We start from the raw sequence: 17,295 nt of genomic DNA on the forward strand, positions 1-17,295 counted from the left end.
TATATGTTGACAAGAACTACACAGTGGTGTAAGGTGTCAGGAAGCCTTCATGGAAGAGTTATTCTTCCTGGGTCTCTGGAATAATTGGACTCTGGAAATTGGAAAGAGGCAGGGAAAGAATTTTAGATAGAGGTTAACTGAAGGCCTGGAAATAGTGAAGACCAGGGCTCATTCGAGGAAAAGTAATTAATCCAATATGCTATCGGTGTAGGAAGGACACCCAGAGGGGAGTAATGGGACTTACACCCTGAAGGTTTTGCTGGGGGCATTTCGAGTTCCAGAAGGAGAGATGTGCATGTCATGGGAAATGACACGTCCAAGTCAGTGTTGGAGAAGGTGATGGATGGAAGAGAAGAGGCTGGAAAGGGGGAAAACAACTCCCAAGAGTTGCCAAGCAATGGCAGCCTCTGTTGGGGGTGGAGGCATAGGCAGCAAGGACCGTGATGAGTCAGCTGCCCACACTGGCTGTGGAAGGGGACTTGGGGGGAGTGAGCGGGGGAGAAAAATACCTGATGACGACAACCACCACGATGAGGACACTGGACTCCCTCCCTGAGCTTCTGTTACAAGACGACCTGCGAAGCCTTGGAGGAAGCTTCGGGCGGAGCTAGCTGGGATTCTGTCCCATGGAAACTCAAGAATAACATTGTTTAAATCAGACCCACATGCTGCCCTGCCCTTGCTGTGTGCCCTTCGGCGGAACAAGCCTGGCTGAGGACACCCCGGGCCCTTCGGTGCGGTTGTGGGTGGCTGACGGTTCAGTCCTCGCTCTGCAGGCGACCTGGGTGACACATTGTCCTGGTTATCTCTCTGCTCTCCGTAGGCGATCCCCGCAGCGTCGTCGGCTGGGTCTCCCGCTGAGGAGGCCCTGGCTCTGTGGCAGGCTCGAGTGACTTAGGAACTGCTTCTGGTCAGTGGGGGGCAGTGTCACGTCACGGGAGGAGCCCAGAGTGGCATCCTGGACTTGGTGCAGCCCATCCCTGGACCACCCTGTCACCCTCCGAGTCGCCCGGGAGTTTCTTTTAAAATACAGCCATTACCCCTGGTCCCGTGGAGATTCTGCCTCAGGCCGGGATGGGCCCTGAGAGGGGGTTTTGTTCTGTCAACGTTCGAGGTGATTTTGAAGGTTCGAGAAATCTGGGAAGTAGGGATTCAGCCTTCCTCAGTCCCAGCTTTCACAGGGTCGCCATGAACTTTAAATGAGAAAATACATCTGGGTTTTGTAAGCTTTACAGTGGCTTCAGCCACCGTAAAATATCTGTTGTTGATTAGGTTATTTCTTGAATGAACTGTTCTGTTCCTTTTTCAAAGGTTTCAATTTCTTTTCAGTTTGAAGCCTGCTTATATGAGAGCATATTATATTTGTTTGATTTTATGCATTCTGATAGCAAAGACAAAAGACAAAACTAATGAATTCTGTCTAATACACATAACATAAAATATAGGATTATTTGGATCATAGTTTTATTTTAGTTTTTTAATAACTGTTTAATTGCAACTTTAAAATAGCCATGTGCATATTAAAATATGTTAATAGTTTGTTCTCTTAGTAGTTTAATATGCCCATGAATTCTTACTTTTCCTGAACACATACTAAGTAAACATTTTAGGTTATACAAAGGTAAACTGACCCAATGAAATGTATCAAATTCCTAATTGTGATTGCACATGTTTTTCAAGAACTGTTTGAGTTGTCTCATTTTAGAAATGAACTTAGATGGTAGTTTTAGATGTTGAAGAAATGATAGAAAGTAGAAGACCCTTGCTTGAATTTTCGTTGAATCATAGGAATAAATGCCAGTTTAAAAATATATCAAGGAAAATGAAACAAACTGTTTCTGTATATTTTAATACAAAAACTCACATTTATTATTGGCACTTGATAATTTAATTTACAAATATATTCTGACTTCCCAGTTTTAAGAGCAATAGCTTAAGTTAATTAAATACATTGTTCTTTTCTTCATCTCTTTCAAGCCAAAGTAATCAAACAAACAAAACAACACCAAGAACAGGTTGTGTCAATAATAGCAATAGTGATTTCAAAAAAACAACAAACTTTTCAAATAGTCAACCAAATTAAGAGATTACAGCAGCTCAAGACAGTCCCTGTATAATAAAATGCGGCATGAATGTCAGCCAGCCTCGAAGCTTATAGCATGTCTCGGTCAGTTTCAAACACTTATTCACAGTGTCTGCGTACCCTTGTCAGTTCTGATGGGTTTTCTAGCTCATAGGTGCACTGTGTTTTAGAACCATACCAGCGTTCCTCCGTCCTTCCACTGCCTCTTACTTGTCACTTTGAGTGTCTTCAGCCTTGCGCCTGGATAACATCCATGTTGATCCACTGTGAGTCCTTTGTTCCTTCCCTGGGCTGGTCTACTCAGCCAAAACGGCCAAGTTGCTCACCCCGGGAGCCATCCAGGAACATTCCTTCTGTACTTGATACCATCTGTAATTCCCTCCCGCCAGGGAATGGTCACTTTAGACTGTTCGCCTGAAGGTCATTCAGAAGATTTAAATATATATTTGACTTGAGGAACCTGGGATAGGAGTCCTTTTCCATGAGAGTATATACAAGTTTTTGGGCTTCATCAAAACACGTGGGTGTCGGAGCTTTAATCTTCTTAGCTGTAGATTCTCGAGTGCGAAAATCAATATTGATCTGAAAAGGAAAGCCTTCTTAGTTAATATACACTTCCGATTTATTGTATATTTTGACATTATTGTAGGGTGTTTTTTTTTTTTTTTTTGAAGTACCTCAAGATAGTGCCTTTAATCCCTCCCTTAAATCAGTTCTCTCTTGAATGTCTGTTCAAAGCCAGACCTGTTCTAGGTGTGGAGGAGTTAAACAGAAATATTGCAAGGCAGTTTTTGTGCCCGGGTAGCTCATCATGTAGTTGGGCGATGCGACAGAGGCAGGCGTGGAAAATGTAAGGGCCCGTGCAAGACAACACATGCATCAGTAAAAAGTGATGTGGACATTTAAGATTTATAGGAGGACAGGGCACTTTGTTCAGCTATATTTGCTTGCACCAAAAATATTTAACTCAAAGGGGGACGCCGCTAATAACTGGAAATATTTTTGCTGCTGCATTGTATGCATCACACTAATCCGTGTGCGTTAAATCCTCATCCCAGATGAGCTAGCTCATTAGGAGCTTCCCAGTATGCAGTTCTGACCAGCAGCCCAGTGCTCTCTGCCCCAGCCCCATCACTTTAGCTGGTTCTGCCAAATCAATTTTTCATTCAATCTTTTCACAGATACAGGAAATTAGGTCATCGCTGCACTGAACTATATGAATACACCCAAATATTGAGCAGTGCAGTCGTACACTCAGAAAGGACTTCACCTTGCTATGTATGTACATAAACTGATGAAAATGGACTTAATACTCACTTGCTTAGCAGCGTCTGAATGCACAAATGCTTTGTATATTTTCTCTGCTTTGCAATGCAAAAGATCAGAGTCTGTTTTTTTATAGTCTTCACAAGCCAGCCAGAACTCAATATTCTCCTCACTGAACTCAGACTTTAGGAAACTTCCAAAAATGTCTTGACCAGCTGGAAAAAAAAAGGGGGGTGGTGGTGAGACACTTCCATTAACTGAACCAGTAAATGCACGACTCGAAGGGGACATTTGCAAGGAGATCCTGTTGGTTCTCTGTGTACAAAGGGGAGAAGGGGCTTTTGTGAAATAGCCCCGTCATAGCTTTTAGAAATGGAAAGGCATTAGAGATCCCTTCACTTAGAATTCACCTGGGGCCACACACAATTGTCTGCAGTCACTTAGCTGCTTAGCGGTGGCTACAAAATTGCACTTGGCTTCTATCTTATCCTTAATTGAAAATCCTGTCCTACTGGTTACAAAGCAATCACTTTTCTTTTATAGAATATCTTAGGGGAGCAAACGTTGACAAAGAACATTAACATCATGTTAATCACTAACAAATATAATTTCTCCATCCAACTTATTATTAGTCAGAAAATGTGAGGCCTACATATTATGAGCTGTGTGTGATATACTGAATGCATTTGTGAGTGTTACTAAGACTTTTAGATGGGCCATTTCTATATCGTTTATTTGTTTGGCTGAATTGTAAACTACTTTTGTGGCAAGTCTCCTTAAGGTGCTTCAGGGTGGGAGGAACTCACACTCTGAAGACAAACTTTTCATCTGCAACTCTGGACAAAGCCCTGGTCCCACGGAACTGCAGTGGCCGCAGGGAGGGTAGGGCGAGCCGCTTGCGTTCTTCACCTTCCCTCATCAGAAATGCCCCACAAGACTCTGGGTCTAAAAATGTTTTTTATCATGTCTGTGTTGTTCTGTGTCATGTTACACATGAGGCAGTTATACACTGTGTTTATCAGCTGCCTTCGGGGCCCATGGAGGAATGGTGAGCCCCCGGTGTGTCTCCCATGCCCGCCGCATGCCAGCAGCTGGAGGAGCGAGTAAGGGAGCTTGGGAATGATAAAGTAATCCATTGACTAAGTGACCCCTGCTCACAAGAATGCGTTCTTTAGGTAGCTTCCAGAACAGCAGCTACCGTCTGGAGAGGTTTGGTTTACTTTTAAGGACATCAAACCTCAGAACCCCAGCACATGTTTAAGCTTTCCTCCTCTAATGCCCCATCCGTGGACACATCTAATTGTCTTGGCAACTCTGTCCGTGGTAGGGTTGAGCGCTAAGCTGTCGTTGCGTGGCAGTGAGGCACAATGTGCTGAACTGTCCGGCCCTGCAGGAAAGCTGGAATGAAGCTTTCCACACACTGTCCCGCCCAGACCCCTGGATCTTAATGAAGCCATTCAGCCTGCTGGTGTATTCAGCTAAGCCCAGGCACCTTCAGCAGTTAATATGTACTCACTTTGGGTGGCAAGAAGTTTTTCCAGAGACTGAGACCACTGCATTACTTCATCAGCAGAGAGTCTGCAGGGGATGAGGTATACACAAATTAGTAAACTATGTTTTTCATAAGCACAAGTGAACACAGAATGGCTGTTTTATTTTGATAACTTTACAAACGAAGACTCTAGTCCTAAAAACCTTCATTAAAATTTATAAGAAAGCAAAGTTTCCCTTAGAATTACTGCTGAAATAAAATTTCATATAGAATTGCTATATGAAAATATCTGCCAATAAAATGTGAAAAAATCTAAGTACAGATGCTCCAGCAGTATAATAAATAGCAGATACATGCACCCACATGTTTGTGTTTAATTTACATTGGTACTAATGTGCTAATCTCCTTAAGCTTCTTACACAAAATAAATGATGTCCAATATGCACAGTATGAAGCTCTTACTAGAATCCAGAGCGAATGCATAGACTAGAATTTTATAATGATAGTTCAGTGTATTAGTGTACGTACATGTCCTTGGACTTAGAAGTCTTCATTCCAGATTCCAGATGTGGGATCATGGACTTCAAGTATGCTTTCACATCCATTCCGCTGCAAAAGACACAACAGTGAGTATTTCTACTTCCTCAGTAGAATGCATGTCATTGGTAAAAAAAAAAATGAAATGAAATAAAGAAGAGCCTGAAATAAACTCCTCCAAGGCACAAGGCAATAATAAATACAGCGAATGCAACTATGCTATATGAAGATCGAGCCAATTTGAGTCTGGAAAAATTCCCACCCCATTTACTGCCTGCTTTTGATTCACCTTTGTTAAAATGCAGCAGAATACACATAGAACTGCCCACAGGTAATTGTTCCAGTCTAGCTAAACTAAGCGCTTATGTTTTGTCCCGTTTACTCTCTCTCCTTCTGCCACAAAAGATAATCTCAGTCAGAACAGACCCAGTGAGGCACTGAAGGAACTTACAAGGTCTTTGGCCTCTTTTTTTGTGTTTTATCATCAAGAAGCGCACGGTCAGTTCCTTTCAGTTCCTTGGGAGTAGCAGAGAAGAGCATCCCTGGCATCTTGTCTAACCGTGGCATGGAGACAGCTGTTCCTCTCATGGTCCCCGCAGGGCGAATGTCTGCCCGTCACCGGCCTGCTGCTTTATATGGTGACGGCAGGCAGGCTCGCGCTGCTCAGTGAGTGTTTGTCAAGTGATGTTGCCACAGACACGGGAAGTTCCCCTTTCGCGCCTGGCTGTGACGTGTTAGCTTGAAAAAAAAAAGCATACAGTGATGTTTTGTGGTTGAAACTTAACCAAGTGAGACTAGTTGGCTTGATTAGAAAGAAAGAAAATGAAACACAGAGACCACACGTCTAAAGCTTTAGCAGCATCTGTATTTGGTTCTGGGGGATGCTGGTGTCTTCATAAAAACTGCATATTTCAGTAAAATGTCTCCCTCAGTATCTTTATTGTTAATCACATAGCAACTCAATAGTGGGAATGTATTCCCCCAATGCTTTGGCAGGTTCTTGACCATAAAATTCGTCTGATCACAGGAGTTTAAAAAGAGTTCTTGTTTTCTTTCTTTCTTTCTTTCAGGAAGCACTGTAAAGTAAACAAATCTTTTCTTGTTTGATTATTTGTGCATGTATCTGGCAGAAAAAAAGTTATGAGAGGTTAACTTAACTTCTCCCTATTCCAAGTCTCTTCCTTACTTTCATGGCAAGAAATTTCCATGCGAGGATTTTCCCAGGTGTGAGCTAGACTTTCTGCTGGTGATACACAAGATGATTTTAAGAGCTACCTAAATTTTCATATTTATAAGGAATATAAATAACCTATCATACTTTTTTGTAATTTCTGCTTAGGATAAGAATAAAGTAAAGTTTAAAAAACTGTAAACAAGTAAAAGTTAACACAAAAATATGATGTAATATGTAAATATGTTGATAGTAAAGAATTGCATCATATCAGAGGAAAAACTCCTCATGGTAAGACAAGAGTGTATTTGGACAGGCCAATGATGTATACATCTTCCAAATTTGGGCAGTGTCTCTGGAGATTAAAGTCCAGCTTTTATTAAGAGTAAGGATTTTTTTTTTTAATCCTAAGGAATTAGGTGACTAATCACTGATCAGGGTAGAGGGCTCTGTGAGCTCTTACAGAGCCTATATACAGACTGCGGTTTACTCGGAACATGCCCAGTTTAACTTAAATCCCCTTTGGGCTTTGCCCATGAAAAGACAGAATGGGTTTGCCGTAGAGAGGTGTCTGCTGGTACTGGGCAAAGCTGACAGAAGTCAGGAGAGCTTTTCTCTTCCTAACTTGGCTCTATCATCAGGATAGAAAATACGTAAAGGAATCACGTTCATGCTCTCTCAACACTCACCTCCTTCACAGCCATGGATATATATTGCATGCAGCAAGTGTGATTTGATGTTTGACAGGTAACATCGTGATGCATGGAGACAGGCAACTGGCGAGGTGAGCTGGCCACGTCGTGGTCCAGACAGAACTGATGGTGCTCAAAGACATTGACATAAAGAGCTTGTTTGTGTATGTCTCATGGTTCAGTCCATACTTAACTTTTGTTATTAAAATCTTGAGCATTGTTCATGATTATTTATCTAGCAGCTTCTCATTCCTCTAGATAATTGTGGGTATGGTAGAGGAGAAATGATTTACTGTTTATTTGGAATGGTCCACTATGATTATTATCATCCATGCACACTGACGATTTCCAAGGTATGTTTCCACAAAGTGAGTCCCTTGGTTGTCACCAAGCAGGATGGGGACTGCAACAGCCGCAGCAACAAAGGTGGTGTGGCCACACGAATTTGGGCGATGTTGGGTCAAAGATAAACAGGGTTCTTACATTGATCAATGCAGGTCTTCTGAGAGCCTTTCAGATGTGAAGAACACTTGTCAATGTCTAAAAGGAGGATAGCCGACGCAGCAGTTTCCTAAGATTTTTGAGACTTGAACCCTCGTTAAGTCAGGAAAACCATTTGCAGAAACAATGCTCCTTTGACATCACAGTGGGAAACTCTGGTCTGCCACAGAGAGAAACATTCACCTCTTAATGCCTTTGGACCTCCAGCATTTTGCTACCTCAGTATAAACTTTCAAGCTCAAGTGTTCGCAGGCAATGGCCATCGCGCGCTTCCAAGCCCAAACAGAGGATTCCACTGTGTATAGAGCAGGTCCGCCTGAAATTCCTGCGTCACGATTGGCTGTGGAAGCCACCTCAATGGCACAGTAACATAGCTGTCCTCGCAAAGGCTGCTTGCTGGGACATGCAGAGCTGTCTGTGCGGGAGCTAGGCAAATCTGGGGGAGCCGCATTTGCAAGGGTTGGTGAGTCCATGACAAGGCATTAACGGGTTCCTTTCCATTGCAGGCAGAATGTCCCCATCTGTCTCCACTTTGTGAAATCCATTAAGAAAAGACAAACGATCAAAGAGTCCCTTTACAGAGTCAGTGGCTTCAGTTGATATTGGAGAGGATTTAGTACAGGCTGATAGAAGAAACAGTGGCCCTCAGAAACATAACCTGGTTTGTGTGTTTCCTCTGTGAAATTGCGCTCAAGGAACCAGGTGAGAATTTTAAGGAAATGGGGTACTTCATGTGGTCGCAGTGTCATCATTTTATTTAAAAAAATAATACACGGTCACTTTTAGAGCAGTCTTTAGGTTTACGTCAAAGTTGAGCAGAAAGTACCGAGAGCCCCCACGCAGGCCTCCCACCCCAGCCTCCCTGCCATCCACATCCCGCATCGGGGCGCGGCATTAGTCGCAGCTGGTGTTGAACCTGCACTGACGCATCGCCATCACCCCGAGTCCTTAGTTTACGTGGGGACTCACTCTTGGTGTTGTACGTTCTATAGCTTTTGACAAATGTATAATTAATGACGCGTGTCCACCATTATAGTATCATGCGGAATAGTTTCCCTGCCCCCCAAATCCCAGTGCTGTGTTTTAAAATGTCTAGGAGATCGGTTCAGTGACAATTTCTGATTATGGCTATTAATTTGATGGGGAAAATTTTAATCTTTGCTGATTCGACTTTACATTTTGGTTCCAATCCCTCCAACTGTCTGAATCCCATTAGGGAGCACTTTTTGAATGTTTTTGTCATTAATATTGACTAACGTGATGTTGAGCCTTCATAGTACTGCTGAAAGTTTGTTGTGGACATTAGGAATTTGGGGGAAAAGGAGAATAATAAGTACAAAATTGTATCTTTTAAAACATTATTGGCTTGCATTTTTTATGTTTTTATTCCACTACTTGGGGAGATATTGGTTAGTAACATCGAATTTCAAGCGGAGCAGTTTATACCATGACGTCTGAAGGCTCTCGTGTGCTTGTCCCCCGAGGTCTGTGCTCCCCCCACCGTCAGCCGTTAGACCCTTGTGCTCTCCGTCGCCCCTCGCGCCCGTCCCCGCGGGCAGTCACCGTTCGCTTGTCTTCATGTGTGCGTTTGTGTTTTGTTTGTATATGTTATTTGTTCAAATTGTTACTTTCTGTTTTATATCCCACATATGTGTGAAATCTTATGGTTCTTGTCCTTTTCCGTATGACTTATTTTACTTAACATACTACTCTCCAGATCTATTCGTGATGTTGCAAATGACACTATTCATCTTTTTTTTATGGCTGGGTAATATTCCCTTGTATGTATGTCCTACATATTCTTTATCTGTTCATCTGTCAAAGGGCTCTTAGGTTGTTTTCATGTCTTGGCAATGGTGAACAATGCTGTAATGAACATAAGGGTGCATGTATCTTTATGAATAAGTGTTTTCAAATTATTTGGGTAGATATCCAGAAGAAGGATCACTGGATTATATGGTAGCTCCTTCTTCATTTTTCTGATGAACCTTCATATAGTTTTCCATAGAAGATGCACCAATTTATACACCCCCCTGCAGCATACAAGTGTTCCCTTTTCCCCATGTTCTCTCCGAAACTTGTTATTTCTTGTCTTATTGATAACATCCATTCTAACAGGTGTGAGGTGATATCTCATTGTGGTTTTGATTTGCATTTCCCTTATAGCTGGTGAAGTTGAGCATCCTTCATATATCTGTTGGCCATCTGTGTGTCTTTTTTGGAAAATTGTCTCTCCAGATCCTCTCCCCACAAGACTATATCTTGAAAATATTAATAAAAATATATTTATACCATAAGACTCAGTGATATGAGCAGAAATTTTAACCCATAGAAACAAAATGCCTTGATTGAACAAACTTTACTTGGAGGCCTACCATGTATCAGATGTAAGTACTACAAATGGGAAAATGAATGGAATCTGCCCTAAGGGGTTCACAGGGTAGCGAACAGAAGGATATTTAAGAGAGCGACCAGAGTGAAGAATGCCACCAAAGAGGAAGGTGTAAGGAGTGACTAACTCTGGAAGTGTGCCTTGGAAGTGCTGTTAGCATTTACTAGAAAATCAACATGAATCTATTCTCTGCCTGTTTCTGCTTTTGAGATCAACACTCCTTGGAAAGTACAAGACACTGCAAGAAGAGAAATTGGTGTTCACCAAGTAGAGACCTCAACATGCATAAAAGCCATGGAAGAATGAACCCTGTATATAACCAGAAAGCTTTGTGGGGTACAGCAGAGGCTCTGAAAGACTTCGCTACATTAGCATAACCACTCAATACTGTTCCAGCTACAGTTCATAGAGTTTATTTGAAAAGCTTCCACCAAGACATGTGGAAAGCCTTTTCCATGTCCAGGTAGAGGGTCTGTGGGGACATTGATGCTGGCTTTATGTTACTTACGAATAAAAGGTTTAAACATTTTAGATGTGCTTATGATTTTATTTTCTAAAGGAAGAAATCAACTCATAAGTTTTAGGGAAGAAAAGAGACTTGCAATTTCCTGAAATGAAATGATCTCAGTAGATGCACACTGAACAAGATAAAAATCTAGTTTCTTTTTCCCATACTGTTCTAATCTACTTATAGTCAACACCAACACCCTCTTTCTATAATTTAAGAGATGGTAAGAAAAGCAGGCTTCAGTGAACTGGGTTCTCGTGATTCTAGAAACCTATTCACCCTCATCTCATTGCACCAGTAAATTTCCCATTAGTAGGCCCATCTTCGAAGTTACTCTTGAAAGTACTGGAGAGGTCTTTGATTAACATTCTGTTAATACTCCTCCTTACTGGAATCATTTTCATTTATGATCACTTCATGACTTATCATTTCAACAAGAGAGAACAGTCATGTCAGACTCTATTTGACTATGCTTTGCAAATAAAATGTAGCAAGTACTGAAGCAAGTGTCTTATTCCCAGGTTGAAAAATGGAAAACTACACTGTAAGAACATTGATGCATTATTTGCAGTTAGACTAGAATGTTCTGTTATATGACCCAGGACATCACATGCAGAAGCAAAGATACGCAAAGGTCAGCATGGAGAGGCAATATGTAAAAGAAAGTATATTTTAAAGATCAAGGAACAACTTCAATAAACGTCTGTTTCAAGGTTTTCCTGCTATTTGAAAGTAGAGCATTCTGGGAAATCTTGGGTATGCTGAAATAGTGCAAAGCAAAGAAATGTCTTAGGATGCATGTCGCTAACAGGTGCACTAAATAAGTCGAGAGCAAGTGCAGACGTTCACAGGAGCAGTTCACAGGCGCAGGCCACAGCCGCGGGGCCTGATGCGGAGCTGCTGAGCGCAGTTTCTGGGGAAGGAGCTCGGTGGGGACACTGGCTGCCGGGGGTGCGCTGCCTGTACAGCGGCTCCCTGCAAAGCAGGCGCTGCTCACTGTTTCCACCTTGTTTTCCCCCAATAGTGGAAATCATCAATTTCTTTCCGGTAGAGGAGACAGGTAGTAATGAAGGTCTTTCATAAAGCCAACGTTTGAAAAGCAAGACATACCTGGAACACAATTCCAGTGCATGGCCTTTGTTTTTACTATCAAAAGAGTTCACAGCAGCGACTCGCTTGCTTCGGTTTTCCCTAGAAACATCCGTCAGAGTTGCCTGACCTGCTTGTCCTTTCCAAAGACATGCTACTTATTTCTCGTGATGACGTGAACTGTCTTCATGCCTTCCCTAATGGTTTGCTGTTGTGTTTGTTTACATATTTATATTTTAAATCCAGTATTGATGTCAGACCTACTGGCTCTCTACTTTATAATGTCATTCTCTAGAACGAAGTCATGCTCCTCCTACCCGAGTAAGCACCATTATGTCACAAGCTAGTGGTCACTCAGGGTGGTTTTACCGTCATGGTGGGTACAAGTCTGAGATGTACCTCTGGCTTTGAGTCCGTTGCCTTCTAGGAACATTCCAAAGGAGTATAGGTTCATTACCAGGCTATCACTTTGACCTGTTCTGGGAGTTGGATCCAATCAGCCAACTTCTTGTCAGTTTCCTCTGTGTAGAAGTCAAACATGATCAATAAGCAACTTGTAGCTGGGGCAGTGGTGTAGGGAGATTTTTGCTCCTTTTGAGATCCTATGGTGATCAAAACGAGACCCAGAAAAATTAGGATTTAGGTGGAATTTCTTAGAGGTGGCATGCTTTCCACTTTTGTTTTGGTGCTGGAGCCCGCAGCCAGGGCTCCTTCCTGGAGCTCCCGGACTTCGACAGCCCAGCTGCTCCCGACACAGGCCTTCCCCGCCTTGTACCCCCCCATTCACCAGGCAGGCCTCCCAGGTGGCTCCTTTCTCCCTCAGCACTTCCTTGTTGCGGGGCTCCTCTCAGCCGCTGCACTTCTGTACTGACATGTGTAACATGCACAAGTGCACGTTCAGATGTTTGTAATGTGGGAACGCCACAGGCTGTCCCTGCCGACCCCAGTCTAGTTTCCTTGCCATCTACTCGTTAGGTCCCTGTGGCTGGACTCATGGCTGGAGGCCTCCGTCGCTCCCCACGGCAGGCCTCGCCTGGCCCTGCCTTCCCAGCCGACCCATCGCCAGGCCGGAGAGAGCTCAGCAGTTGGTGTGGATTAGGAGTGGAGGGAGGCTCCGTGGCAGAGCGTGTGAAGGCAGACGTTCGTGGTCCTGTGTCAGCAGCCCCCCTTTGAGTACCGATAGGCTCAGGCAAAGAGTGGGGGCGCTGGAGGTGTGCTGGGCGCTCTGGGCAGTTGAATCAAATGCTGAGCAGCGTATCCCTATGAAGGTCAGCTGCTCATGGGGGGCCTCGGGGTGCTTGTAGGTTTTGAATTTGCATCAGGCCAGACGCAGCTCCAAACGGGAAAAGAGCCGCCGCCAACCGTGAATGGGATGCCAACAATTGAAAGCAGCAGACTCCCAAAGCATGAACAGCCCCTCTTCTAGTTTCTTCTTTGCTCTGCTCTCCTCTTCTTTGGTGCTTTGTCGTTTACAATGGAATTTGTAGAAGCAGAAAGCCAGGCCAATACATTTGCTGGGGACTCAGATTCGGAATAAGCTCAGAATCTTGCGTTACCTTTGTCTCAGGTCATATAGAAGATTAGAAGCTATAAACTTAAACATTCCTATATACTTCTGTATTTTTTTTTTGCGTATGTAACTATCAGGTAACTTTTACTTTGAGAAGTTTTTTTTGTTGTTGTTCTTGTTGTTGTAAAGTTTTAAGTTCTACTTCATCTTGATTTGTTGTTTTTTTATGACCCTTTGGCATCCCTCCCCCACCCCCGGGGGTTCTGTTTTTGACCAGATTCTCAGTTGAGGCAGAAAATCCTAACCCATCCAAGAGAGTGCACGGAAGTATTAGAAGCGTCTGGTGTGTGTGGGAGTCTGTTCCATTCTCCCGGCCCGGGGTTCCTTTTCTCATGTTTAGTTGACGTGAGGCCTTCCCCAAAGCGAGGTGGTCGGTGATGCTTGCACTAAGTTACAGCAGGAGGGGCCGTGTGTGAGAAAGCGGCAGCTGGGCCAGCCTGGGACAAGGATGTCCGTGCTGCGGTGGCACCAGCGTTGTCTAAGATGCTCTCCGAAACTGACCTGTCCCTGTCCCAGGCCCACCTCACTAGTCACTAGGAACAGCAGTTGATCGCCGAGAAAACAGAAACCTCGTCCAAGTGTGGCAGTTGCATCAGGAACTCCACGATCCTGTGTGGTCCCGGCGTCACGTCCTTTGAAACAAGGGCCTGGCCGAGAGTGGCATTTCGTAATGCATCCTTTGCAGCTTTGAATGAGTTGTTATTCCCCATGCACAGAAGACAAAAAGTTTCTGAGAAAACCTAAAGGTGATCAAGTTCTTTAGGATTTTCTCCCCTTTTATTTAGAATTTCCCCTGGTTTGGGACAGTTTCAAACACAAAAGAGTAATACCAGGGCAAAGGTCACCATTTCACTTCCCTTTTTATGAGAAGTTATTTTAGACAGTACATCATGTCAGAACTAACTGTGAAAGAGATTTTTAAATGCAGAGGGATTGTTGTTTTGTATTTTTTTAATGGCAGAAAGCATACCCCCCATCCCACCCAGCGCGAGCCGCTCCAGAGGCAGAAGGCCCGGGCGCCGCAGTTGGCTCTGGAGGCGGGGCCGCCCGTGGGCCAAGGTGCTGCCGGACCGGCGCCGACGCCGGCGCCTTCTCCTGGAGCGCTCAGAGCGCCCACCTGACGTCACGTTACAGCCCATTCTGACCACAGCCCACCACGATCGCAACAATCGGTATGAACCAAAGATTAAAACTGCCCTGTCATGCAGTAAGCACACCATTATCTGATTTGTTTATTCTTTTCCAGAAATACTTCTTCCTTTTCCTATGTCTTTATTTTTTTCTGCTAAACCCCTTGAATTATTGTACCCAAACATCCCCCCCACCCTTCTCCCTCCCCTCCCCGCTCCCCTCTCTCTCCTCTCCACCTTATCCTCTCCTCCCTCCCTCTCCCCTCCCCCTTCCCTCCCCCTTCCCTCCCCTTTCCCTCCCCCTTCCCTCCCCTAACTTCACGGGCAGGCGGACTATGGCTACCCTGTTGCACTGTGGGAACTTTCCTTTTATGAACGCTTCCTTTGTGAAATTAGAAGAAAGGACAGAGCAAGGCAGTGGGTACTTGAAAACTGAGGGCCGCTGAGGGATCCGTCTCCTGAACTTCAGTAGAATCTTTAGTGTTTCACTCCTACTCTACAGGCAAAGCAAATTTCTTGTGACATGCTTTTCTGTGTGATTTTAAGAATGAGTCCATTTTGCTCAAGTGTCCAGAACAATGCCTGGAGCATATGAGGTACTAAAAAAGCTTCTTGACTAAGGAGCTAAGGACTGACTGAGACTCACACTAATGTGTTTAATTATTCAGCAAATACTTACTGAGTGCTCACTGGGTACCAGTCCCTCTGCTAGGTATTAGGGGTCTGGAGACAAAGCTTATACTGGAGAGAGACAAATAAATGGGAAATTTCAAAACATGTTACGTGTACAACATAGGATTAAGCTTAGCGTATTTTTGGAGTATATACTGTGGCACCTAACGCACCCACTGTCAGGCCACAAAACATGTATTTATTGTAGTCACCCAACAAATAATACTTGTTACGTGCCAATTACCCCTCCAGGCACTTTCAAAGAGACGAGGCTATGAACCTGACTATGCCCTCTTCCCTTTGCCCTTCCCCTTTCTGCCATTTGCCTGAGCAACCATCTTACTGCCATGAGGTTTCAAAGGGTGACACCGGAGGCCAAGGATGGCTGAGCAGAAACACAGGAGGACCCGGAGCCCTGACGCAGCCACGGCGGCACAGTTCCAGCCTGCTTGGCACGTCCGCTGTTGCCTCCCTGTGAGAAAAAGAAAACGCGCAAACTGAGCAGTCTCAGCACATTACGTTCTGCTTTCCTTATTTTAAAATACAACGTCTGGGCAGTTGTTTGCTATTGCTGTTTTAGCCTGTGTTTGTCTTCTTCCCAAATAATTTGGAAGCTGGCATTTTTGTCCTGGAGGTTATCTTTATAACTATGACTTTAAAAAACTTTTTAGCATCGAGGACACTTTTTTGTTGCTGTTAGAGAGAGACGAAGGGAGAGAAAGGAAGGGAGAAAGAGAAACACTGTTGTAAGAGAAAAGCTTCCAATTGATTGCCTTCCCTATGCACCAGAACCGGGGATTGAACCTGCAACCCAGGCATGAGCCCTGATTGGGTATTGAAACTGCAACCAACTGAGCCACAACCAACCAAGGCTGTGATTATAACTTTATATTATACACTTCATCTTTTATTGTTTTGAATGGTGCACGTTACTATGAATTATGCAACTAATATATCCTACCTTTTTTTTTTACTTCTCCCCTTTCCCTCTACAATGCAATTTTCATTATATCCAAGGTCCAGCACAAATAATACCCCTTTTTTATTACAAACTCATAAGCATGTAATTCTGTAACATAGCAATATCACACTCAAGCACTCCATATGACATTTTAGATGAAATGTTCAAATTGAAACTATAAGTTATTACACCACATTATTACCCTACCAACCACTTACTAAAGCAGGCCTTGCTTCTGCCGGACCCTGTACATATAAATATATACATAACTCTTTTCTTAATACTTTGAAATGCTTTTCCAGTATAACTTGACTTACCATCTTTGAACATCGCTTGCCATCCAGCAATGAAGGAGAAGGAAATCACCACACACTTTCCCTCCCTTCCACCTTCTTCCACACCCCCGCCCCGTTTTGGGTGTTGGAGCCCCCTCCTTGCTGACCGGCATGCGGGGAGCAGTGAAGGGTCCTGCCCCCACCTTCCTGGGGGTGGCGCTCTTGCCGCTGACACAGACGAGGTGGCGCAGAGCCTCCCCCATTCCAGTTGCGTTCAGGACTATAAGCTGCTTTGCACAAGGCCACGAGGGCAGCTCAGCACAGTAGGCAGCTGGAGATTTCATTCAGCTTCTCAGGACGAGGAGCCCACTCCTCGGAGCAGCAGAGGCATAAAGCCGACATCCCGTGTGCGAAATTGTCTGTGCTCGTGGGGCTCCTCTGTATTTGAACTTGAGTGCCAGCCCATGTGGCATAGAAAGCAGTGCCCCTTCTCCATGGGGGACTTTCCTCTGGCGAGTCCAAACCCAACCCTGCACCTGCGCCTGGGGACAGTAAAAGGGATTGGCAGGTGACCCGCCCACCTGCGGAGGGCCCTTCCCTCTCTGAACTTTAGTTCCCCTGGTCCTCTTCGCTTTTACAACAATCTGCTGTCTTTAAAAATATGATGTTTTTCAAAGATCTTTGCATCCCCATAATTTTTGCAGATTTATTCACAATAGCCAAGATATGGAAAAAACTTAAGTGTTCACTGATGGAAGAATGGATAAAGAATATGTGAGAGATACATACGAACATTACTCAGCTATTGAAAAGAAGGAAATCATGCTGTTTGCAACAATGTGGATGAAATTTAGTGACTTTCTGCTAAATGAAATAAGTCAGACAGAAAAAGACACATACCATAGAATCTAAAAAACCCCGAACTTACAGAGAATAGATTGGTGCTTGCCGGAGCG

At 44.0% G+C, this 17,295-nt stretch overlaps 1 protein-coding gene across 1 annotated transcript; it reads right to left on the reverse strand.

Moving 5' to 3' along the window:
- Positions 1 to 2,479: 2,479 nt before the first annotated feature.
- Positions 2,480 to 6,012, reverse strand: RGS1 (regulator of G protein signaling 1). Its single transcript, XM_054576579.1, has 5 exons — positions 5,830 to 6,012; positions 5,370 to 5,450; positions 4,866 to 4,927; positions 3,401 to 3,564; positions 2,480 to 2,665 (listed from the first exon to the last, which is right to left on the reverse strand). Exons 1-5 carry the CDS (start codon positions 5,964 to 5,966, stop codon positions 2,480 to 2,482), a joined length of 630 nt encoding a protein of 209 aa, XP_054432554.1. The 5' UTR covers positions 5,967 to 6,012.
- Between the last annotated feature and the right edge of the window lie 11,283 nt (positions 6,013 to 17,295).

This window comes from Pteronotus mesoamericanus, unplaced genomic scaffold, assembly GCF_021234165.1.
Source record: "Pteronotus mesoamericanus isolate MK-2021 breed Mesoamerican mustached bat unplaced genomic scaffold, CSHL_Meso_final contig_347, whole genome shotgun sequence".
NCBI lineage: Eukaryota > Metazoa > Chordata > Mammalia > Chiroptera > Mormoopidae > Pteronotus > Pteronotus mesoamericanus.